The sequence below is a fragment of the Setaria italica genome, chromosome IX (genome assembly GCF_000263155.2).
Source record: "Setaria italica strain Yugu1 chromosome IX, Setaria_italica_v2.0, whole genome shotgun sequence".
Classification (NCBI taxonomy): Eukaryota; Viridiplantae; Streptophyta; class Magnoliopsida; order Poales; family Poaceae; genus Setaria; species Setaria italica.
In genome coordinates this window covers 39,994,883-40,020,826 of record NC_028458.1, presented here as the reverse complement: position 1 = coordinate 40,020,826, position 25,944 = coordinate 39,994,883, and the positions used below count along the sequence as shown (strand labels likewise).

Genomic DNA, 25,944 nt, shown 5'->3' with positions numbered 1-25,944 from the left:
GAACCTCAAGTCTCAACCCCGACACCATAACCTGGGCATTTGACTCATCAAAACGACGTGTCCACGTGATATATGCCCCCAAATACAGATCCACCCAACCCGAGGGACAAAATTAAACCTGGAGAAAATCTTTGCTTCAGCGACACGAAGCTATTACCAGATGGCGAGCCACCAATCTCGTCGAGGAAAAGACACCATGGAGATCTTCGCTAGGAACTGGATGACGCAGGAGGAACGGATCGCGAGTACGCTGGTGGTGAAGGAGGAACGGATCACGACTACGCTGGTGGTGAAGCCCACCGATACGATCTACAGCGTCATGGCCAAGATGGAGGAGATCACGGGGCCTCCCGCCGATCCTGCAGCGGATGATCTGCAGCGGCAAATTGCTGTACGACTACACCCCCGGGACGCTGGCGGACCACAAGATAGGGGACCTCATGAATCTGGAGGCGGTACGGTGTTCAGCGTCTTCGGCTGGAACAGGCTCCAGGAGAAGACGCTCAAGGCCCTGGGGATCGCCGCCGTCGAAGAGAAGATGATGCGGTTGGCCGTGGCCGACTACATCCCGTCTCCGGCGAGGACGATTACGCTGGAGGTGGAGGCCGGCCACACGGTCGCCAGCGTCATGGAGCAGGTGCAGCGCAGGCGGCGCAACCCGGTGGCCATGCAGGATCTGACCTGCGACGGCAGGCCGATAGATGCTTCCCCACGGCGGCGCGACTCTGGCGGACTACAACGTGACCGAGGACTCGAAGCTGGAGCTACGTATGAACATGAGCTTTGCCATCGCCATTGATAGGGAGGCGCGGAGGGCCAAGGAGATCGCCGCCCACGTTGAGCAGCAGCAGCAGCAGCTCGCCGACGACAAAAAGTGACCCGAACGGATGGTCTACCAAGCTATACGTTTCTACACAGAGGACGGTGGTTACAGTTAGATTATAGTAGAATATTAGTGAGATGGTACCAAAAATTAGTGCTAGTTCCTGCTATCTTTTTCTGTTAATAACGGTTGCTGTTTGCGTGGATCCGGTGTAAAAGTAAGCACTTTTTATGTCCATGAAATCCTAATGGCGAGTTTAATAAGCAAAAAGCTCTGGTCAGGTTCCAAGTTCGGCCCATGAAACCTTCCGAACATAAGACGCGTCAAACTGTAATCATAAGGAATATCTACCCACAAATAGGACGCCTTTGTGTAAAGTCCGCTCAATTGTAATAAAAATGTGTCTGGGCTTGTTCAATCTACTGATCATATCATATTAGATGCATGATGGCTCAGTTCATGTGGTGTGTATGCAGATATGCTTTTGGAAGGGAGCAAATTCCTGAGAGTAAGATTTTCAGGAGATCGAGAATGTTAGAGAGTGCTGATAAGAGATTAGGAAATTTTAAGTTTTCTATTTGGTTGTATTTACTGGAGGCTTTGGCTTATCAGGAATGATTTTGTCTTTAATAATGTTTTCATTGTTGACACCCTAAAAAAAAAGACGCCATTGTTGTCACCAAAGCCCCCGCATTGCACGGCCCGAGAAAACGTGCCAACATGGGCCGTCCTCGAAGCCCAAACCCCGATTACTCATCAGAAACCCTAAAATCTAAGCGGCAAAAAACCATCCACAACCATCGTCGACTCGTCGTCGTGAGCGACAAACCAGCAAGTTCGTGGAGAAGAAGATGCAGATCTTCGTGAGAAACAGGTTGACCATCGATTCGAAGACGGTAATAGTGCTGGAGGTGGAGAGGAGCGACACGATCAGCAGCGTCATGGCGCAGCTGGAGGACAAGCTGGGAGTCCCGCCGGTCATGCAGTGGATTTCATGCAACGAAAGGTCGCTGCGCTGCGACGACGCCGGGACGCTGGCCGACCACGGAGTGCAGAAGGAGTCGACGCTGTTCGTGTTCTACAGCCCGGGTGCCTCCTGGTGGTACGAGCGCAAGGTTGAGACGCTCAAGAGCCTGGGGATCGTCGACGTCGAGCGCGCGGACGACGGCGCCGCCAACAAGATGGAGATCTTCGTGAGGGACTGCTTGATCCCGTGCTGCAGGGGCCGCCGGGTGAGGACGATCGTGCTGGAGGTGGAGGCCGGCGACACGGTCGCCAGCGTCATGGCCCAGGTGCAGGGCAGGCTGGGTTACCCGCCGGCCCTGCAGTCCCTGTTCTACAATATGAGAGAGTTGCTTCACGACAGCGGCGGGACGCTGGCAGACTACAACGTGAGGGACGGCTCCGTCCTGAAACTGGACATGAGTCGCCGCGTTGTCGATCACCGCCATGATGGAGGCCCGCAAGATCAAGGAGAGCGAGAGCCGTCTGCCGCCCGAGCAGCAGCAGGAAGGGCTCACGGATGACAATTGACAAGACCACCGTCCAGGAATGTGCTCCACCTCGTACATGATCTCAGAGGCCGTGGTTATTACTTACAATATAATCAGATGCTAGCAGTCGAGTATAATTACTAATTAAGTATCAAGCACTTGAAAAACACTTACACACCCTCGTTCCATTTGGTACTTTCTTGTGATCACAAGATGCTCGATGGCTCAACGGTATTTATATTATTTTATATTAATATGTTCCTTTAGGTTTTTCTTTTATGTTGTTTAATGTTCTGTGGGATCCAATCTTTTGCATCTATGGATTGTGTCGACGTCACCGCTTTTTCTTTCTAGTCACAGGAAGAAAGTCAGAAAGAACGGACCCGGTGACTTGAACCCTATAAAAAGAAGAGATTGATCAACCGCAGACGTGCATATTATGATTCAGTATTGCATATATAGTTCTCCTGCTGCTATGTTGGATCTGCTCCTGATTTCCACATGGACCAACCTCCATACCCGGCCGTGCGCGAGAACAAGCGCTGATTCAATCGTACCCAAACCCCACAAGGCCAACAAATCCTTGAGAAACTCAGCATTATGTCGAATCCAACGCAAAAACACGACATTTTTCTACTCTGCTAGTGAAATTAAGCTACGTAATTTGGGCTGGTTGTAAAGGGGTGTATATCTGACACCTAGGTATTTTTTACTCCTCTCACACTCAAATTATATACCTTTAGATTTGGCAAAATAGGTGTTTTGATCCTTAACACTGCTTCAAGGATCAAGTTCGTCTCTCAACTACTTGTCTTACTGATGCGGCACTCCATCGTAGCTAGTACCAGACTTAATGTAAAAAACCCTACCTTTAGATTTAGGGTTAACAGCTGTGATCAAACCCCTCCCTCGACCTTATCTCCTCCGAGCACATCGGGCCGTGCTACCGCCACCTGCGCGTCCCTGACCCCGAGCTGCCCTTTGTTGATGGCAGTTAGCATGCCAATTGTGAACGGCAAGCGCACAGATCGGTTGCAGCTCTTTTCTTAGAATATTCCCCCAAGGTTTATCAATCCATGGAACTTATAATACAATTAGTGCCTTTTGTTGATGAGTGATTCAGATCCAATCTAACGTATACAGATAGATAATAGATAGAGCAGAGTTAATCAATCTAGAGCAACCTAGACTATGCATACGTTGTAATTCTGAGCATGGATAGCAAAGCAACATAGATATGATTTTAGTAAAAGCATCTTTAAATCTACACCTCCGGTTTCGCTCCCGAAAATCCTATCTTACACAAGAAAGACCCCGTCACGATCCTCTCTATCAATATAGGTAATCTAAGGGCACGATCACAAGAACATGTTATACTCATTGGTAGATCAGGCATGCAAATCCGGTCATCACGACCACGTAAACATCCTAAGCAATCTATCATCGATCATAAATTGAAAAGTAATAAGAAAACCCGAAAGAGCATAAAACCATAGAAGAAGATACTTAGATCGCTAAGAATAAGAATAGATCTATTACTTTACCATAAATGATTGTACATCACAAGATCACCACCGAGATCCTACCTTGATATTGATGATTCTAGCTCCAGAACTCCGATGTGGATCTTCCTCGTAGGATTCCCACGTTGGCTACGGCTTAGCTACACTAATCCCTAGATAACTGCATGGACCTCTGCTCTTTGAATTGGTGTCCCTCAAGCTCCTTCTGCTTCCCTGTTGCTTCACCTCGAATACATCGTCTTGGATATGGTGCTTGAAGGAGAATCGGGGTATTTATAGTCTGGAGAACTCGTGGCTTAAATTGGAAGGCAATGGGGCAAGGAAACACCATAGGCCGATCGTCCTGGATGGGTCCAGGTTGATCAGCCTCGGTCTTCCTTTTGTCCTCTCGTGCGTCCCTTCGTCTCCAAGTCTTCTCAGGTGTTATGGAGTCTTCTTTTCACTTGCATGTGGGTCTGGCACGTCGATAGCTTTGAGATGAGATTGATATTTGATAACTTTCCAAATCTTCGCTTAATCCTCTTTGATCCTGAGCTCATCTTGCCATATCTTTGCAAACCTAGCCCTTAGGTCATCTTGGAGGATTGTTAGCCAAAAACGAGCGCAAAAGGGGGCCAGAGGACCCTAGGCCGATCGGCTTAGGCCCTTCATGGGCCCGTTGGCCTTCGTCTTCCTCTGGTTCGTTGCTTGTTTAGGGCTTTATCCAATTATGCTCCATTAAATCCAATTTTCTACGAAAAAAGAATATCCTACAAAATGTATTGCATATGTGAAATGACCGGTTTGTTAGGTATGATCAATAGTTTAGATATTAAATTCATGTTATTATTGAAGATAAACAAGGGTAAAAAGGTGTCAATAACGAGCGTCAACACCCTCCGTTTCACAAGCAAGGTCTGGCGCCATCTCCGACCCCGACAAGGTCCACTGCTCTATTCTTCCTCCATTTGCGCTTCATTCTTCCTCAGCACCAGTTGGCACTCGCCCCACACCTCAACCACCCCCACAGCCACCCATAGCCCCTCCCTTGCAAAACCATCGCAGAAGCTCCTCTTATCCTTCCACAAGTCATCTGACTATCCACCGTCACCTGACAAGAGGTGTCCCTACCATCCCACGTCGCCATCGTTTCTCGAGCTTGCTGAAGCTCGCCAAAGCTAGAGAAGGAAAACAAAAATTCGGGTGTAAGGAAGGAGAATTTCACCTGGTATAGTATAGCTTTTCCATTGCAAAATCTTAACCGCTACACTTTAGCTTCATTAGTCAGTCGTGTCATCATTGGACTGATTATGGCCCTATTTGGGAGGGCTCCATCTACGGCTTCTTCGGTGGCTTCTGCTGGAGCCCTACCAAACAGCTCGAAGGAGAATGGCTTCAGCGAAGGAGCAACCGAAATCCCGCTGGTTGGAGGAGGGGGAGCCCAAAAAATTGTCTCCCCACGACTCCTCCCGTCAATTTGCCACCCTTGTCCTCGAGTGGGCCCCGCGGGTGAAGCGAGGCAGCACAAGGATGCTGGGCAATGAGCGCAGGGAGCGGAGGCACCGGTCAGTGGTAGGCTTAGCGACTGTGGCGCTGGCGCGGTGCAGAGGTGGCGGGAGGCGGGCGTTGGAGCGAAAGCACTGGCAGACGCGGGGCTGAGGTGGCTGGCAGCGAGCGCAGGGGCGCGGGGTAGCGATCGACACCAAGGAAGGATGGCAAGGCCCGAGCGGATCAAGGCTGGATCGATGATGACGAAGCCGGACGGTGGGGGAGCTGTGGATGGAGAGGCTGGTGGGTGGTCGAATGAAGATGGGTGGTCGGCGGCTTATGTAGTAGTGAAACTGGGCAGCGACCGGCGGGGGAGCTAGGCGGCAAGGTCGGAACGAAGCCTGGCGAGGCGTCGGCTGGGCATGAGCCTACGACGGGAAGAAAGAAAAGGATAGGAAGGAGATACCGGATAAGATGGAGCAGATAAGATAGAAAAGGGACGAAAAAATCTGTTAAAAAGGAAAAAAAATAATTGGTTAATCTACATATCAAGCCACTAATTTTTCATTAATCCTTTTTCCTTTCATAATATAAATTCATAGTATAAATTAAAAGGAAGATGTTAATTTCCTATGTACAACCAAATCAAATAGTTTTGACCCCTTTCATCCATCATGGAAAAACAGGAGGTGCCGTTTTTTTAGAAATTTGGAATTTTGCCATTGGGCTTCACAGAATTGACATTTCAAAGATTGGCCTCGCAAAATCGCCACCCAAATCGTTAACAACTTGATTTCATTGCCATTTTCTCCATTTAGTGATTTTTATCTCGTTTTCCATTTTCCCAGCACATGGAATGACTAAAATGCCCTTGGCTCATGACTCATCCGTTCATCCCAGCAGGTCATCCTCTACGAGTCTCCGTGCGGTCGCTGCGCCCAGACAAGAATTTTCGGCGCCGACAGCCAGCCCGCCGCCGTCCCTCCCTGCACCACCGTCGCCGCCCCTCTCGCCCGCGCCTCCATCGCTGGCCGCCTCCCATGCGCCGCCGCAACTTGCAGCGAAGCACCGCGCGCCCATGGCGGAGCACCTGCCGGAGCTGTCCCCCGGCGAGGCACTCGACGTGGAGCAGGCGAGCAGCCGTCCCCACAGGAGTACCTGCCGTCCTGCCGGGGCTGCTGCAGCCGCTGCAAGTGATTTTGACCTGCTTGTGCAGGTTGTGACTTGTGAACGAGTGCTTGTGCAGGTTCTGAAGACTTCAATTGGAGAGGAAGGCAAATGAAAATAAGATAAGCCAAGCGAATGCATGTTAGCAATGTAATTTTCATGATTGGATGTTTGTGCTGTCAATGTTACAGTTCAGTAGAATTGGATGTAATCTTGGCATTTGGCTACCGTGGAATGAAATGTGTGTCAGTGTCATACTTGGCATTTGGCATTTTTCCTGCAGTTTAGTCAGAGAGAAGGAGAGAAGAGAGGGATGGCGGGGAAGGCGCCCTGGAGGCGATCGCGTATTCGCGCAAGGCGGCCTGACAACGATCACGCGATGACGGCGGCGCACGCGTTCTGCTCAACCGAAGGCATCCAATCCCACCAGATACGTAAACATAATCAAAGGGCACTTTGGTCATTTCCGGTGCTTGTAATTGAAAACGAGATAAAAATCACTAAAAAGGAGAAAATGGCAATGAAATCAAGTTGTCAATGATTCAAGTGGTAATTTTGCAAAGTCAATCTTTACGGTGTCAATTCTGCGAAGCCCAACGATTGCGATGGCAAAAATCCAAATTTCTCCTTTTTTTCAAGACGTGTATAGCATATTTTCATTAAGAAAAAGAGCAGAATTACAATGATACAGTCTCAAGAAAATCTTGAAACGCAAACATTATTTTAAAATGACTTCAGTTTCATTAGAAAGTTGTTTCACTTGAGAAGCCATAGCCGGAGGTCTACCAAAATAGCCCATATTTTCCTTGTCAACTCGCTTTTTTGCACACATCCAACGTGGCACGCTGCCATCGGTCTAGAAATTTAAAAAACATTGAGTTTGAAACTGCTAACCACATCTTCCACGCGGTCTAGAAATTTAACTGAGACGTAAAACATCCAACTGTTGCCAAGGCCCACAGTCCTCGCACCGCATACGCACGGCCCGAGACAATGTGCCAACCTGGCCATGTTTACTTCCCTTCAAACTCCCAACTTTGACACTATGCAAAAAGAAGATTTCCCATCACATCAAACTTGCGGTACATATATGGAGTACTAAATGTAGACGAAATTAAAAACTAATTGCACAGTTTTTGTTGTACTTTGCGAGACGAATCTTTTGAGCCTAATTAGTCAATATTTGGACAATAATTCACAAATACAAACGAAACGCTACAGTTGCGCATTTATGGCAAAATGCCAATTTTGCCTATCCCAAATTGGGAACTAAACAAGCCCCTGCCCCGTTCCCGAAGCCCAAATCCCAATTACTCAGAAACCCTAATAAAAATCTACAAATCAGCGGCAAGTCGTGGAGAAGATGCAGATCTTCGTGAGGAACCTGCTGACCACCTAGCGATGGGGGGACGATCATGTTAGAGGTGGAGAGGAGCGACACGATCAGCAGCCTCATGAGGCAGCTGGAGGACAGGCTGGGAGTCCCGCCCATCACGGTGCTGATCGTGTACAACGGCTCGCCGGTGTGCGTGCTACAACGACGCCGGGACGCTGGCGGACCATAAGGTGCGCAAGGAATCGACGCTGTCCCTGCACTACAACTTCGCGTCCTCCTATTACGCGTTCAAGGTCGAGACGCTCAAGACCCTGGGGATCGACGTCGAGCGCGCAGACGACGACGCGGCCGACAAGATGGAGATCTTCGTGAGGGACTGTTTTATCCCGTGCCGCAAGGGCCGCCGGGTGAGGACGATCGTGCTGGAGGTGGAGGCCACCGACACGGTCGGCAGCGTCATGGCCCAGGTGCAGGGCAAGCTGGGCTACCCGGCGGCCCTTCAGTTGCTGTTCTGCTAGAAAAACGGAACCTTGCTTCTTCACGACAGCGCCGGATTACAACGTGAGGGACGGCATGGTGCTGGATCTGGACATGAATCGCAACGGGGCCGCCGCCATGATCAAGGCCCGTAAGATCAAGGAGCTAAAGAGAAGCCTAGTGCCGCCCGTGCCACAGCAGAAGGAAGAGCTCACCGATAGGATCGATCAAGGAGCTAGTGAGAGCCTGCCGCCCGTGCCACAGCAGAAGGAAGCTCACCAATGACAGCTGACAAGACCGCCGCAGGGCGAAGGTAATTATAACTCACAATAATCAGTTCAAGCACTTAATTAAAATGCTTGCACACCTTTTTCCTAATTTTGGTACTCTTGTGATCGCAAGATGATTGATGCTATGCTCAACAATATTTCATTATCTTATATACCAATTTGTTGCTTTTTTATGTTGTTCATCAAGATTCTTGTTGATGCTGTGGTCAACAATATTTTTATCTTATTAATTAATTTGTTGCTTTAGGTATTTCTTTTATGTTGTTCAATGATCCGTGGGCTCTATGGATTATGTCGAAGTCACAGCTCTATATAGTTTTCTCTCTAGTCCAGAAAGAGAGTCTGCTAGAGAGCTCTAACACACCGGACCCGGTGAGCTACTACCCTGGAAAAAGACTAGACTTTTTTCGAACTTAGAAAAAAAAAGAGACGAGACTGATCAACGGCAGACGTGCAAATTATGATTCAATATGGTATACCTGTCCTGCTACCATATATGTTGAATCTGCTCCTGCTTTCCAATATCGATGCCACGATCTGAGGAAGCGTAGGTGCCAAGTCTAGTCGTTTGCCATTGCCTCTAAAACATGGCATCCTTGCGCGCCAAGGATACGACTTTTATATCCTGCTAACTCTGATCATAAGCACCTAACAAGTTGCAAGTAACCCAGTACTAGCACGTTGCGTATAAATGTGCACTGGGTTCAATTCTTAGATGTCGGAAGAAAAACTCACGGCTTGCGGTTTGCGCATCCAAGTCCAAACAATCAATGGCTGCGCCGCCGGCGGAGTGGTCGGAGCTTCTGCCGGAGCTCCTTGAGGCCATTGTCCGGATGACCGGCGACGACTACGACCTGATCCGGTTCCGAGCGGTCTGCTCCTCGTGGAGGACTGCCGGCAGGCGCGTCGGCCTCATGCAAGACCACCCCTGGATGCTGCTTTTCTAGTGATCTGCGCTGGTATTCGAAACCCAAATGAAGACATGTATAAATTGTAATACGTTCTTGAATACGATACAGTGAGATGCAGGGGCAGATCCAGGTTGTGAAAAGAGGGGTTCATCTTTCCCTTCCTCTTCCACCCTCCTCTTTTTCCCTTGTACCATGTCGTACAATTTTTTGGATCACGATAACGTGCGACCGTCGCGCACAGGGAGAGAGCACAATCCCTCCAACCAGCCGATGGCAGCTAAAGATCCAGATCGGAGAAACCAATCCAGCCGATGGCAGCTAAAGACCCAGATCGGAGAAACCAATCCATGTTAGCAGGTATCGCTTTCGTATGACATCAGCTATGATGTAACCATATTCTTTTAAAACTAGAAATTTGAAGTTGCTATTACTACTTCATTTGTTATCGATTTAAATTCTGTTTACATCGTTGCGTTACTTGTGACGAGTTCAAAACAAGACTAATGTTGCATATATTTGAAGATTGTTTATATGTACTGGCAACTTGTAACATATACTAGTAACAACTTGTGTATAGATGGGTGACAACTTATTTTTTGATAGGTTCCATATATATCCAAGAGACATCATCATCCTCTATTTCTATTCTTAAAAAAGTATTTTGTGCTTATTTGGTGTCAACTTAGGTTGATATACTGAATCGGCTTATATAAATACTGAACTTTATATTCTGTTGTCAACTTATACAGATAACATGTGACAACATACATAGAAACAATATATTAATATTTATATATCACGTGTCAACTCATGTTGCATGGCCTAACATCAAATATCAAAGTATGTAAAAGATTCGCTACTAAGTTTACACATAAGTTGTTAGTACCATTACATATAACATATAAGTTGGTAGAACAAATAAAATAACCTCAAAATATATATGATGTGGGTTTTGTTTTGTGAATTTATTTTTAAAGAAATAGAAGTAGAATAAAGATAAATATTAAATGAGAGAATAGTGGTCATCCAAAACAAATCGAAGGCACCAGTACCTAACCTTAGCACCTGTAACTTTTACCGTTGAACAGACTACCGAACCCCCTTTTGCCTAGTTAGCATCCCATCCAGGAACGGACTACCGAACCTCCTTTTGCCTAAGTTAGCATCCCATCAAGCACGATTATAAGTTCAACCCACGGTTAATTAGCATGATCCAACTAATTAGGGTGCCTTTGGTTGGGCTTTTGAACTTACTTTTACTTTTGCAAAAGCTAAAAGCCAACCAAAGGACTAAAAAGCTCTATGTGCTTTTGCTCAAAAGCTACTTTTGGTTTAGTACAAATGCAAAAGCACATTCCCCCCTGCTTTCAAGTGCTTTTGGAGTAAAAAATTACCCACCTGCCACTCTTAATGAAGGTAACGCTTCGTTTTATTTTTATGATCTATCTTCCGCAAGTCACCCGTCTGCCTCCACATTCGTCCGTCCGCTCCCGGTCACCGGCCCTCCAGCCTCGGTCGCCGGCCGCCGCCACCTTCGCCGGTCCTCCTCCTACCAAATCCGGTCCCGTGCCCGGCCGCCGGCTGCCGCACCCCGCCGTCTGCCTCCGGCCATCGGCCGCCACGCCCGCCCGTCGCCGGCCGCCGCACCCCGCCATTCGCCTCCGGCCACCGGCCGCCGCCATTCTGCGCCTATACCGCTTCTCTCACCGTCGTCTTGCGGGATCGCCAGGTACCGGCGCTGGCATCGAACTCTTCACCGCAATGCGCCGCGCGGGCGTCGGGCCCGACGCCTTCACCTTCACCTTCGTCGTCAAGTCTTGCGGCCGCGAGGTCCGAGGTGTTTTGGCACGTGCTGTCCAGCGACAACGAGCACTGCAAGGCCCCTGCCGCTGCCGGCGACTCCATCTCCCTCCCCGAGGTCTCCCTCCTCGCCATGAGCACCGTGGTGGAGCACGCGGAGCAGGTGGTGTTCTCGGCGGAGTATGAGGAGTTCGCCGTCAGGAACGTAGGGCTGTGCGTGGAGATCACCCGGGCGCTGCTAGTGGCCAACATGTCGGCGACGACAGCTAGTAAAGAACCGTGCATAGAGGATGTACATAGAGGAGCTTGAAACCTGCTGTTAAAGGACCAATGGCTCAGTTCAGGTCTCGATCTTTAACAGTTGAGCTCTCTGTATATGCAGCCAATACTGTGTTACTCATGGTCATCGTCCATGCACTTGCTGATGGCCTGCAACACCGCTTGCCGAACCCCTGCCGAGACTGATCACCTGATCCCAGCGCTTGGAGACGGAAGGCGGCGGTGTTGTCGGCGCAGGAGACGTCAGCGTCGAGGACGTCGAGGCCGAGCTCCTCCTCGAAGGTCTCCAGCATGGACACCAGCAGCTAGCCCCAGCCTCCTCCTCTCCATGGACACGTTGATTCTGAAGCCTCTCCTGCTGCAGCTACTACTGTTGCTGTTGTCCAGTTCCACTGATGACACACTCACCAGTTTGCACAGTACATATGAATGGATCAATTGAAATTCACTTCAATTCTGATGGATATTGTTTTATTTATGTGGACCAATCTGATGGATATTGTTTTATTTATGTGGACCAATCACTTTGATGGACGAAGAACATATAAATTTATTTTTTTTCTTTCTAAAACAGTCGTTTACATGCAAATTACAAATTAGTGAACACATTATTTTATTACAAGCAATTTGCATATAAACACACCCACAGACTTTTAGAGGTATTACAGGTACTTTTTACACAGCCTGCAGTTTCACAGCTGCTCTAACCAAACGGTCTTCTGCTTTTCCCACAACTACTTTCTCACAGCTACTTTTCCACAACCCACAACTTATAGCAGCTTTTTCAAAAATCACGCATCAACCAAACCCACCCTTCCACCTCCCAGGAGGTCATTCGCGGACCGCGCAAGGTCGCGAGTTTAGCGTGCAGCGCGCGTGACAGCGTTTCCATTTTGCAGGAAAAGGTTTGCTCGTGAGGCGGTGACTTCTAAAATCCAGTTGGGCCGCGCTATCAGAACCACGCGCGTTTTGGAGCCCACGTTACCTGCATTGGAATTCTTCGCTTCATGGGCCGTCACAAAGCTCCGAGCGAGCCTCCGAGGATACGAACGAGGCGCAGCCGCGACGAATGGGCACGGTGGCACGCGCACCGGGGAACGCTCGGGCTGCTGCACGTATCCCGCACGCGCCCGCGTGTCCGGCCACCTGTGTCCACCCGTCGCGCGAGGCGCGCAGCCGCCCGGCCGCTTTACAGCTCCCGCTCGATCGAGCTCCTTTATATAGGCGCCAGTGAAGCCTCGTTTCGCCAGCGCTACTGCTGCTCACGCCCTGAATCGAACACCCTACCCGGTCTTATCCTCTGTCGCCGTATAGAGCTCGCGTGGGGAGGGAGAAGGCTCGGGAAGGAGCAGCCGAGGCCGGAGAGGCGGCATGGGGTGCGACGACAAGTGCGGGTGCGCCGTGCCGTGCCCCGGCGGCAAGGACTGCAGGTGCTTGTCGAGGGGCGGCGGCGGCGGCGGCAGCGGCGGGCAGCGGGAGCACACGACGTGCACGTGCGGGGAGCACTGCGAGTGCAGCCCCTGCACCTGCGGGCGGGCCACGCTGCCGTCGGGACGGGAGAGCAGGAGGGCCAACTGCTCCTGCGGGCCCAACTGCAACTGCGCCTCCTGCAGCGCCACGGCCTGATCCAGTGATCCATGAGCAGCCCAAAGCCGAGCCACTACTCTAGACCTGTCTGCAGCTCGTAGTATTAAAGGATAGTATACTACTGTAGGAAATAAAGGGCTTATGCAAGTCCAGAGTCTATGTTTGCAGCTCGCATCATGCGATGCGGCGTGGTGATGTGCTACTGTGCTACTGTACGAGAAGACTGAAGGATGGCATGAAAACTATATAAAAGTTCGTAATATGTATGGTGGAATATAAGTTCGTAATATGTATGGTGGAATATGAAATACTCCCTACGTTCCAAATTTTGAATTTTGAATTGTAACATTTTTTAGTTTATAGATTATAGATATTATTATGCAACAATTCAGAATAATATATATGAACTAAAAAAGGACCTACAATTTGGAAGCTAAAATGACAATACAATTTTCTACAATTTGGAACTAAAAATGTAATGTCAGTGTTGTGTAAATCCCGGTGAACGGCCTGCTATACAGCGTTGCTGCAACTAGAACTGAACGTGTTGATCCGGGCGAATCAACGTCTCCTGTCTGCCGCGTGCAGATGCCACCGCACCAACAAGAAAACTTGTGCAATAGGCTCATCTTTTAGTCTCACGTTCCTGGTGGGATCTGCCCTATAAGACCATCAGGGCGATGCAACCCAGCAACGTGACTGTTTGCGTTCACTGACCCCCCACAAGATCATTGCACAGGGCACGGAAGTAGCCGGTATTGGCTGCAACTTCGTGTACCCCGTGTACTGGAGACTGACTTCCAAGGACGGCAACTTCAGCAACAGATCATTATTACCGTACTAAACCCCGAAACACTGCTAATCACACATGGGTAACTCTGCAGCTATCACAAAACCCAGAATTCACATGCCAGCAGCGACATGTATAAAACACATCTGAAATCCGGATGCCACCGCGTTCAACACGGTAATGCACCAACACATTTTCCATTGAAAACCGCCACGGTTGGATCAGATAGATGGATAGATGGGGAATCAACAGTTGGAAAGACTACAGGCATACTCTATGGGGTAACATCCGACCGATATGTATGTACACCAATCCAAATTGCAAATACAACACTGTAAAGCAAAGACACGACGACCATGTATGACAAAAGTTAATGGCTGGCTGACTTCCTTTTTATTTTGTTTTCCGGACTATGGACACCGCCTTCAAATTCTTGGGCTTCAAAAACAGTAAGCCGAACACTCCTGCAGATGCGCAAATTTTTGAGATAATGGGCAGCGTCTGACTCGCTTTAGCTACTGGCCAAGATTCCCAAGGAGGCGCTCCACCGCAGCATGTACATTCCCTGCAGTAGCAACCAGTGCTTGGATGTTCTCCGCATTGTCAATGAAACCCATTTCTCGGAGCTGAGTAAGCTGTGTTGCATAAAGCTCCTCTGGTGGCACTGAAATGAAAACATTGTTAATGATCACAAATCGAGAAATACAATAGTCAATATATAAGCATGCAGGTTTTTCAATAGTAGCCTATACTCACCATTGGAATTATTTGGAACACCTAGGCCGCCACCTGATCCAAGCCCGCTGAGCATGCTCATCAAGGTGTCAAGGCTAGGGTTTCCTCGCGTACCTGTAAATATTCCACTGCAGGTGAGTACTCTCACATAAATGTATCTAGTAGGAACTTAAGATCAGTGCACAGCTGCATTCTAACATTGCTCCAGAATGGGGAAGTCATTGCAGTTAGCACTCATTGCTCCATTGGAAAATTTAATGATCATATGCTACACGGCCTCAGCAGTTTGGCACTAAAAGGTTTAATGGTAATAGTTCTCATGGTAAAATTTATGCCTAAATCATGGCATGACCGAAACATTGAGGAATACAGTCAATCAAGCACCATATGCAAAGCTAAGCTAACAAAGTTGCTGCACAAGCAAAACAACATGAATAGGAGACTCACAACCATTCCCTCTAAACATGACATAGAGGTATACTAATCCAAGTGAAAGAAAACATGATCGGCAAAAGTAACCAGAAACTTACCTGTCGCACTGCCTGAATTGTTGCCATCCCTGAATCAAATCAAACATTCAGAATGAACTCCCAAAAACATAATAATAGCACTGCACAATTCTATTTCAAAAACAAATGTAAAAAATGAAATCTAAGATATATGAAATCCATGTATTGTTGAACTATAAACACTCACTGGCTAGATTGATTTTGACCAAGCTGTCCTAATAAAGTCTGCTGAAATGAGAGTAATTGCTGAAAAGAAAAGAGCAAAACATTTAGGCTTAGTAACGGATAGAAATAGTTAATGTCTTATATCATAAAGTACCTGCAAAGTCTCTGGAGATGTCAACTGGCGAAGAAATTCCGGATTTTGAAACATTTCCCTCAGCTGAGTGTTTGATTCCATCAGGTTTCGTGCATTCGGGTTGAAGTTAAGCAACTACGGACAAGGAGAGTTTACAAAACGACTCAATGATGGGATCCACCATCTACAAAAGAATACAAGAAAACATGGGCTCAAGTTGAACCCTACTGTACCTGGTTCATGGTCTGTGGGTCAGACATAAGGCTCTGCATCATCTGCATCATTGCGGGGTTTTGCAACATCTGATTCAGAAAAGAAGCATCAGGTACACCGCCAAGCATACTCCCCAGGTCTGGTGATCCCAACCCTCCTAGGCCACCAGCGGCACCAGATCTTGGATTGCCAGCAAGACCACTGAGCAAGCTACTCAAATCTGGTGAACCCAACCCTCCCAGGCCACCAGTGGCACCAGTTCTTGCATTCCCAGTAGGACCGGACCGTGCTGCTCCTTGTGCACTCCCAGCTGGTGATTTAAGTAGGCAAACAAAAAATAGTAGCACGTGTAAACATCAATAAGAAACCCCCCCAAAAAAAAACATAGGCATTCAAAACTAAAGTATTCAAGACCTACCATTGCTGCTCCAGGGATTTGGAAGTGGATTGGTATTTGGAGCAGGGGTTCCTGTTGTGGACTCAGAACCGGGAGTTGGAGCATTTGTTGCAGGTTGACCAGGTTGGTTAGACCCCTGATTGCCAAGAAGAGCTGCAAATGGGTTTGAGGCTGTGTTGCCTTCTCCGCCCATTGTGGTTGCATTCAGGAAAGGCTCCTGCACAGTTTCATACATCCGTCGGAGCATATTAAACCCTTCAGGAGAAGATTCAATGTTGCTCATAGCTCTGTCTGTGTTCCGCATCATCTCTCTCATGATTTCAGGGTTCCTAGCAGCTTCGAGAGTTTGTCGGAGAACACTTGGGTCATTGAGCACATGGGCAAGATCTGGATTCCGATCCATGATCTCGCGCAATTGCGGGTTGTTCATGATCATATTACGTATTAAATCTGGGTTGTTCATGAGATTTTGCATTGCTGGCATGTTCATTATCTCCCTCATCAAGTTGGGATTCTGGCTTAAATGCTGCTCAACTTGCTCTAGTTCTGGAAATCCTGGCCCAAATATACCTGATGGCCTGCCACTTCTTGGAGCACCAACGCCCGGAAATAGGCCTCCCAGGCCACCTGCTGGACCACTGCTAGGAGTAGATGAAGCAAGGGGACTGGCAGCAGCAGCAGCAGCAGCAGCAGCAGGTGCACCTGATGCAGCCGATGGGGCGACACCACGCACCAAGTGAATTGTGTGATCTGTCTCAACACCTACAACATACAGGAAGCATGTGCAAAATGCTTAATAATCCAAAATTTAAATTGTACATACTAAATTGACGAAGAAAGAAAGAGAATGTTCCAATATCTGATGTAAACAGAACCAAAAGAACACCCACTTCGAATACCTACAGAATCTATATATGTGCAAAAGGCAATCACCTTGTGAGTACGCCATAAACCTGTAGTATCATTAAATATGAAGTTGCCACCACGTATACAACAGCACACAACCGTACTAATAATATCATTAAATATGAAGTTGCCACCACGTACAACAGCACGCAACTGAACTAATAATAAATCTATATTATCCAGCACTAAGGGTGCGTTTGGATGCAACCCCATGTTGCCGTGCCAAAATCACTGGCCACCCAAATTTTGGCAGCTGAATTGGCCACTTTGGGCACTAAAAATGAACTGTGCTGTGGGCAGGGAACTGGGCGCAGCCAAATCGCGGCTTTTTTTTCCAAACGGCAGACTCTCCTGCAGGCAACGGCCGAAATTTAGCCTAGCCGTCGCGGACGGGCACCCAAACGGCACCCTAAAACAGTACAGCTTCCATAAACTGAACAACACAGTAATTTAGTACACAGTTGTTACATTACATCTTACATGATCAAAAGTAGATATGACAGAGCCATTCAATGGAGAGAAGACAATAAGTGATATCAACCCCTCATTTACTTCTTAAAAATAACACTTCATCAATCAACTGCTACGGAATGAATTCCATCAGATAATCGATGCCTCACTGATTTTTAGTTCCAATGACCAACAAACCAAACACCTTCAGGAAAGTTGAGAACTTTACAGAATTATAATGGAGTATATTTAACTACTCAGCCTATGGTAAATTAAAAAAATGAACTTACCACATTCGATTGATATCAATAGTTTGCATTTACACACAAAATATATTCAAGAATCAAGTGCACTCTAGCAAAAAAAAAATACAAATGATAATAATGTATCTCCCCACATGCCAATCATAAGCTAATAATATACCAAATTTCACTTGACCTCCCAAGTCCATCCAAGGGAATCACATAAGTGTTTCCTACGAATACACACCAAGACATGCACAACCAAGTTTTAGAAAGTCTGCATAACATTTTGAATCATATGTGAATCGCAACAGGAGAAGCTGCCTTTTACCTCATCGAATTCTAGGCTCTAATAATATCAATCAAGTTAATGGTATATGTTACGATCGAGACACTACACAGTATCCAACATAACGGTATGCGTTACTTACATCACCAAATCAAACGTGTCAGCTAGCTCATACACAGTAAATCTACAAGGTGGGGTTATGACTTGTACAAGCTAGCATTCATAGCATGGAAAAACGAAATGCAGAATCTAGCCACCATTAATACACTACAAACACAAACAGGCATTTCACCGACAACCCGAACCACGCAGAATTCACAACCCCACCGCCGAATTCACGCGCCGAACCGGCCAATCTCACCCTACGAGGCTAAATCGCGAGCTATTTTACTCTAGCAAACAGTGGATTCGGCGTGGTACGCACCGTAGCTTTCTAGGGTTTGCTCGTCCTTGAGGATGCGGCCCTTGTAGATCAGGCGCTGCTGCGGCGCCGGCACGTCGCAGCTCCCGGCCACGACCTCCTTGAACGCGCCCACCGTGGCGGCCAGGTCGGCCCGCACCGTGAACTTGGAGCCGTTGGCGCACCGGATGTTCAGCGTCGCCCCCGCCGATGCCGCCTCCCCCGCGGCAGCAGGCGGGGACTCGCCGCTCCCGGCGCCTTCGCCTCCGCTCGCCATGGCCTCGAGACCTTGCTCCGATCCGGTCGGCGTCGGCGGCCGCGGCTCCGATTGGGGTTTGGCGTGTGCGCGTGAGCTGCGAGGTCTCTCTCTCTCTCTCTCTCTCTCTCTCTCTCTCTTCCTCCCCTCTACTTGCAAGGGAACAAGAACTGAAACTCTGAAAGGAGAACCAATAGTGTGTGACGCGTGGGATTTAACGGCGGAGAGCGGCGCGTGGTAGAGGCGATGGACGGCCTGGATTCGTCGCGTGATGTGGAGGTTCATCCCTCTGTGCGGTGGGGCCGGGATGGGGGCGTGGACCGGGCGCGTGATGGCCGGTGCGTAGAAGGTTCCAGGCCTAGGCGTGTCCGGGTGAGCTACAGCGTACACCGTACAGTGACCGGGGAGGTTCCTCTTCCTCCTCCCTTTTGTGGAACGGGTCCATATACTTCGTTCGGCCTATCAGGTGTTTGAGTATGGTTTATGCGAATATGATCCATGGAATCTACAGGGTGGCTTTTGGTCTGTGGACTGTGGCACTGTGCTGTCCAAAAGAGATCAACGGTGGATGGAGGTTGTCGATGGAGGCGATTTGATGCAGATAAACTTTTTTTAAAAATGTGATGTAAAGAAACTACTGAGCATAAGCTCATAATAATTGGCATGAGTGGCAATGCTCATCTCCTCCAATCCCATGTAATACCATGGGTTGAGAGGCAATTTGCATACAAGAAAACACAACTTGAGCATCAACCGAATGCTCGAGTAACTTAGGCAATGTATCGATTAAAAATAAAACACAACAAATCTACCACATTGGTAGTAGATGGCATCTATTATTATAATTGCAGGCTTTCTTGGTCAATCAGGTGTTCATAGTAGTAAAAAAAATATGTTAATCATCTGAAATCGTCTAGCTCCTACCATCGTACAACACCTAAAATATTTACCGGGGATCATCTAGTTCGGGGTGTTCATGAGATGGACCAAGTAAGGAAAAAGCCCCTATAATTGATTTATCATTTATAAAATGTACGATACATCAAACGGCAACATATTATAGACAAACAAAAAATGGGACTATAAGGCTCTACGGTTAAAAAGAGGTATTGTTGCATAGCAACAATTCTAGACATTTCGTAAATTAGTAGCCAAAATCAAAGGAAACTAATACCACAGGCAAGCATAAGAAGGAAAGACATATGCAGTTTAATCTTTATTTAATCTATAATTTTCCATATCTATAACTAACCACGGCAAGTGTCCGGTGATTGGTTTGTTGTGACATCTCTGTATCAACTCTCATTGTAAAATTGCAGGTGTTTAGTACTAACATTCCTACCGTTTTTGCCATTTACCACGGTTAGTGGAGGAAAGTCTATCCATCATAAAATCGTCGCAGGCCATACTTGTCACATGAACATGTATATATAGACTCCTTTTTGAGATTGTTATATAGAGACTCGTGAAGAGAAAAAGAGAATTCATCCAGAGTTCCAGACGGGCCTAAAACGCTGATGAATGATGATAGACTCAATGGGCCTACACTACTGACTGAGGCCTTCAAATTTCTTATTCTATTATCTAAGGCCCAAGTCCAGAAACCGTAGAATGCTATGGCCCACAAGATCTCGACATCACAAGCGAGCCCAGCATCCCCCACGAAGCCGCTCAACCCGCTGCCTGCTCCGTTTGCACCGCAAGCCGCTCGCCAGCTTCCACCACCCCACCCGCGCAGTACAGTGACCGTACACCGTACAGTGACCGGGGATGTTCCTCTTCCCCATCTCCACCTCTTCCAGCTTCGCGCCGTCCCGCGGGACGCGGGGCGCGGAAGATGCTGGTGTCCGGGTTCGTGCCGACTGGTTCGTCTCCACTGTCGCATCTGGATGTAAGCTGGCGCCCGCAAGGTGTTCGACGCGATGTTCCACTGGAACACGGTCTCGTGGAACGCACTGATCACGGCGTACGCTCACGCGGGGGACAATGGCACACTCGCTGTTCAATACGATGCTGGGACCGGACTTCCTGTCCTGGAACGCCCAAAGGGCCCACAAGAAGCTCTGAAATTTATTAGAAGCGTGCCTTTTGAAGCAGATGCAATCATATGGAAGACTCTGCTAAGCATATCCAAGATCCGTCAAGATGTTGGAGTGGAGTGGCTGAGATCGCTGCTAGCAATTCTCTAGGACTAGATTCAATTGATTCGTCAGTTTATATTCTTCTCTCAAATGTATATGCTGAATCAGGGAAATTGGTTGATGTTTAGGGGACAAGGCTAATGAGGCACCAGGCAGGGAAGGTTGAAGAAGGAACCTGGTTGTAGCTGGATAGAGGTTTAAAGCCAAATGCATGGTTTTCTTGTAGGATATAAGGTCCATCCTAGGTCGAGGGATGTGCATGAGATGTTGAACGATTTGATTGGTGATATGAAACGCTTGAGCCTGCTTCAGCTTTTTTTGGTGAGGTTGATGAAGAGGGGAGCACATCTGAGCAAGATGACTTTCTTGGAACTGTTGGTCAATACTCTTTTTGTGATGTCTTGAGCTTTCACAATACGTTGACAGATTCCTCCAGCAGGGATGGCGGTACTAAAAATGATGCTGAGTCATAAATTCTGGAAATGTGCCTGGCAATTTCATGTAATCATGTTCTCATTGATCTTAGGATGCATGTGACTGACAACAGTTGGCATGGAAACAAGCTATGGCGTGATGATGACCAAAAGTGCAGAAAATAGGCTATGAAAAGAGATCAAACTGATGACATCTTATTTTGTTATGTAATCTGATTCCAGCTTGTGTAGAGGGAGTTGAGTAGATTGGCTGAGTAAGTATACATGAAACCCCCCATTTCCTGTCTTCACACTAGAAATTTTGCTGATGTTGTTTCAATTAAGAATACTGTTAGTTCTCTAATTCCACTGAACAACTTTATTGATTTTTCACTGTCTCTCAAACAGTATCTTTAGATGCTATATGGCTTTTTGCCAAATGTTTCTTGAGAGGTTTTTAAAATGTAAGAAGAAAAGGCAAGTTGAACTTTTGTCCAGAGGAGATGCAAGGTTCCAGTTAAAGCATTAGGCAGCCCTGAATGTTACTGAGGTATAAATTTGTCCAAGATTCGAGGTCTTTCATACTTCTTTATATCCGACTATATTTGAATTCACTTTAGCCGACTATACTTTTTAACTTTGATTAAACAATCTGAGTATCACTTTTTGGCTGTTTAGGCAACTTGAAAACAACAGTTATAAGCATAGGTTGATGCAAAAATACGTTTCTGTGTATTACTTTCCAGATCAGTAAATATTCTGCTGAGGTAGCAACGTTCATCAAGTTCAGATTGTGAAACATCACTGTAGTTCATAGTCTGGTACCACTAATTCCGGTGTAAGTATATCCCAATTGTCACTTCCATACTTCCACTGCTTAAAAGTTGGATGGCACAGTGCTACAAAAGGGTAGAATATTTGATAGTTACACCGATTATTCGGCCTGTTCGCTTCAGCTTATTCAGCCGGCTTATCAGCCACCAAACAGTGTTTTCCTCTCACAACAAATCAGCCGTTTCAGCTTTTCAGCCGGCTTATAAGCTGAAGCGAACAGGCCCATTGTCTGCGCCACAGAACATAACATCTGGTGGTCGGAAGTACTATGGGTGCACAGAAGTGAATCTGTCATATAGGTTTTGACATTCATTACTTTGCAACTGAATGGAAGGTGGCTGAGCATGTCCGAAAACCAAAAAAAAAGTTCAGTTTTCGGAACAAAGGACAAGATAATGTGTAAGGGGTGTTTGGATCCCTGGCTAAATTTTAGCCTTATTCACATTGAATGTTTGGACACTAATTAGAAGTATTAAATATAGGCTAATTACAAAATCAATTTCACAACCCCTAGGCTAAATCGCGAGACGAATCTATTAAACCTAATTAGTCCATGATTTGACAATATGGTGCTAAAGTAAACATTCGCTAATGATGGATTAATTAGGCTTAATAGATTCGTCTCGCGATTTAGCCTAGGAGTTCTGCAAATAGTTTTGTAATTAGCTCATGTTTAATCCTCCTAATTAGCATCCGAATATTCGATGTGACACGGACTAAACTTTAGCTCCAGGATCCAAACACCCCAAGTTCCATTTACACCTCTATGGTTATCTTTCATCTTGCATTTTAGTAATAGCTGTACCGCCTATTATTAAGGGGCTGTTTGGATACGAGGTGCTAAACTTTAACAGTGTCACATCGGATGTTCGGATGCTAATTAGGAGGACTAAATATGAGCTAATTATAAAACTAATTGCAGAACCTTGTGCTAATTCGCGAGATGAATCTATTAAGCCTAATTAATCCATCATTAGCAAATGGTTACTGTAGCACCACATTGTCAAATCATGGACTAATTAGGCTTAATAGATTCGTCTCGCAAATTATACTCCATCTGTGCAATTAGTTTTGTAATTAGCTTATGTTTAGTACTCCTAATTAGCATCCAAACATCCGATGTGACAGGTGTTAAACTTTAACAGGTGGTTCCCAAACACCCCCTAAGTTTCTTTCATTTTGCATTTTAGTAATAGCTGTACCTCCTATGATCAAGTTTCTTTTTCTATCCAAAATGTTTTAAATATTCCTCTTTGGTGCTTTGGTGGTGATCGGATTGGTCTTTGATATTTAGCTATTGCAGAAATAGCATGGGCATCGTCCCTTGTCAAGTGGGTTCAAGCGTCCTCCTCCATCCAAACACGTTTCTGTTGGGAACCTTTGACGTGCATAGCATGGCCACCAAGTTATAGATTTTAATTCACTGATTCAAAACAAAAATTTAGCATTTTTCAAAGTAGAGCACTTGATGAATTTGGACCGTCAGTGCAGAATAGATGCCTTTGCATGCCTGTGAGCTGTGGGCACTATGATAATCATCAGGCCCCTGACGTTTGTTCTCTCTAATGACGTATGTCTTGGTTCAACAACACACAGTCCAGAAGGCCTGGATCCCATTTCATTAGTCCAGTCCGGCGTAATTACTTATTGATTTGGTTTTTCTAATGGCATGCATCTAATATTGGTTTTGCTAATGACGTGCAACTAATATTGGTTTTGCTAATGACGTGCATCTAATATTGGTTTTGCTGATGGCATGCATCCAATATAGGTTTTGCTAATGACGTTCAACTAATATTCTGTTGTCGGTTAAAGCCTGATTTTTGATGGCCTAACCCAATCCATCGCTGTTAACCCTGATACTCGACAGGACAATATAACTGTGTCCGGTGGTAGCCGCAGACCTTTCTGACCGTGTCCATGTCAAGTGCAGGGATTACCTTTCCTTCCAGGCGAACGCAAAGCAACACCCGGGCAGGGGGAGGGGGAGGGGAGGGGGGGGGAGATGACATGGCAACCGCCGACCCACCGGCCGTGCGGCGCCCGAACGGCGGGCCGCCGCGTCGGACTCTACACCACTGCTACTGCCTCGCGCGCTAGCTGCCGCGCATGCAGCGAGCCAACGGGAAAGCTTTTTGTAGCAGACTGCAGACATGCCGGGCGGCGACGCGAGAGGCGCGTGGCGCGGAACGAGAAGGCAAAGGGGTCCTGCATGCACAATTTGACGAGCCGTTACGCTCGCGCACGGGCACGGCACGCCGGGCGCGCGAGGGGACGCGTCGGCGGCTCGGCGCCGGACAGCAAAGTGATTGCGGCCGAGAAGCCCGTGGCAGGGATACGAACAGCAGGCGCCGCGCCGCGAGCGGTATCCGCGTCTGGAGGTCGGCTGCCAGATCGCGGAGGTCACCGAGAGAGTCAAACGTGGCAACGTGCAGTGAATGGCTGTCAGGCTGTGGCGGCGTGGTATGGGAGGGACGGTTCACGGTTGGGTCAACGCTTTCTTGATTAAACGGTTTGGCTGACTGACCAAGTGTCCGAGTGTCCGGTTCAGGCCGTTTCATAATTCGTGAACCGGGTGCCGCTGCTCTTACTACAGTCAGAGCATGGAGCGGCCAGTGTACGAGTAATTGTGATGTCGTTAACTACTTGTTGCGCGTTAACGGCTAGTGGTTGACTTGGCCACTTGGGCTGCATCCCGCTATCGCGCGATGTCGTGCTTGCCCAAGCGCGTTTCGGCCAGCGCAGGTCAGAATCGTAGTGCCAGGTGCCAACTACCACCGTCCCCCGTAGTTAAGTTATCGTACAAACACTCCACCAGTAATACTGTTGTCGTCCGGTTGCCTTCGTACGCCGCATCATCTTATCTTTGCTCAAATAATGTACTCCATCCATTTCAAATTGTAGGTCATTTTAATTTTTTAATTTCGTAAATATTATTATGCATCTAGATAGGTGCATCTAAAAATTTAAAATAATCTATAATTTAGAATGGAGAAGCACACGATACGAATGATTCGTGTGTGTATATATATATATTCAGAATTAGTCATGGTGGGAGACTACGGTCCGGATCCGGTCACTCTCGCAATAAGATTTTGAAAGGGACCCCGAAGGCCGAATAACCATCACGATGGGCTCAGGCATGATTGGGAGAACACCAGATTATGCCATCCACAAGCCTGTGCTGTAGGGCCACTGGCCTGGCGCGAGCACCATGATGAAACAACACCGCATGGCAGTATGGCACCGCGCGCACCACGCCCTGCCCAACTCGTGCTCTCTTCCCTGGATGGATGAGATCAGGTTATACGGGCAAAACAATGATCCTCAACGCCCTACTACTCCACAGTCCACAGGGATCTCGGCACCCAAAAACCTTGCAAGCTCTCAAACGCCCGGCGCTCTGCCTCTGCTCGGTCTTTGAGCAATCCCTCGCTCTATCGTGTAGGCGCTGGTTGGATACCAAGGGATAAACTTTACCTCCTATCATATCGGAAGTTTGATACTAATTATGAGTGTTAAATATAGGCTAATTACAAAACTAATTGCACAGATGGAGACTAATTCGCGAGACGAATCTATTAAGCCTAATTAGTCCATGATTTGACAATGTGGTGCTACAATAACCATTTGCTAATGATGGATTAATTAGGCTTAATATATTCGTCTCGCGAATTAGCCCAAGACTTCTGCAATTAGTTTTATAATTAGCTCATGTTTAGTCCTCCTAATTAGCATCCAAACATTCGATGTGACAAGGGCTAAACTTTAGCAAGTATCCAAACACGCTCTAAGGGTGCGTTTGGTACCGGGGACGGGGCGATCGCAAATTTGATGGTGTTTGGTCTGGAGTCACGAGGGATGGGACGGTCCACGAATGGGAATATACCGTGAAGATGTGGGATGACCCCATTCGGT

General features: G+C 47.4%; 3 protein-coding genes across 3 annotated transcripts; 2 read left to right on the top strand and 1 right to left on the bottom strand.

Moving 5' to 3' along the window:
- Positions 1-7,888: 7,888 nt before the first annotated feature.
- On the top strand, positions 7,889-8,327 carry LOC101770710 (polyubiquitin-like). The gene is made up of 2 exons (XM_004986790.1): positions 7,889-7,996; positions 8,040-8,327. The coding sequence occupies exons 1-2, from the start codon at positions 7,889-7,891 to the stop codon at positions 8,325-8,327; spliced, it is 396 nt and encodes a 131-aa protein (XP_004986847.1).
- Positions 8,328-12,713: 4,386 nt separating this feature from the next.
- Positions 12,714-13,442, top strand: LOC101770949 (EC protein homolog). The gene has a single exon (XM_004983733.2). It carries the CDS (start codon positions 12,938-12,940, stop codon positions 13,190-13,192), a length of 255 nt encoding a protein of 84 aa, XP_004983790.1. The 5' UTR covers positions 12,714-12,937; the 3' UTR covers positions 13,193-13,442.
- Positions 13,443-14,090: 648 nt separating this feature from the next.
- LOC101770540 (ubiquitin domain-containing protein DSK2b) lies at positions 14,091-18,817 on the bottom strand. Its single transcript, XM_004983732.4, has 8 exons — positions 18,407-18,817; positions 16,117-16,857; positions 15,719-16,008; positions 15,507-15,620; positions 15,375-15,433; positions 15,209-15,237; positions 14,700-14,792; positions 14,091-14,607 (listed from the first exon to the last, which is right to left on the bottom strand). Exons 1-8 carry the CDS (start codon positions 18,657-18,659, stop codon positions 14,459-14,461), a joined length of 1,728 nt encoding a protein of 575 aa, XP_004983789.1. The 5' UTR covers positions 18,660-18,817; the 3' UTR covers positions 14,091-14,458.
- Positions 18,818-25,944: the final 7,127 nt, after the last annotated feature.

Bases quoted from the DNA above. Each gene is read 5' to 3' on its own strand.
- LOC101770710 (XM_004986790.1), top strand. From the start codon at position 7,889: ATGTTAGAGGTGGAGAGGAGCGACACGATCAGCAGCCTCATGAGGCAG. The intron at 7,997-8,039 runs GTGTGCGTGCTA...GCGGACCATAAG, and splicing joins TCGTGTACAACGGCTCGCCG to GTGCGCAAGGAATCGACGCT.
- LOC101770949 (XM_004983733.2), top strand. From the start codon at position 12,938: ATGGGGTGCGACGACAAGTGCGGGTGCGCCGTGCCGTGCCCCGGCGGC.
- LOC101770540 (XM_004983732.4), bottom strand. From the start codon at position 18,659: ATGGCGAGCGGAGGCGAAGGCGCCGGGAGCGGCGAGTCCCCGCCTGCT. The intron at 15,621-15,718 runs GTACAGTAGGGT...CCTTGTCCGTAG, and splicing joins ACCCACAGACCATGAACCAG to TTGCTTAACTTCAACCCGAA. The intron at 15,238-15,374 runs GTGAGTGTTTAT...GATTTGATTCAG, and splicing joins GGTCAAAATCAATCTAGCCA to GGATGGCAACAATTCAGGCA.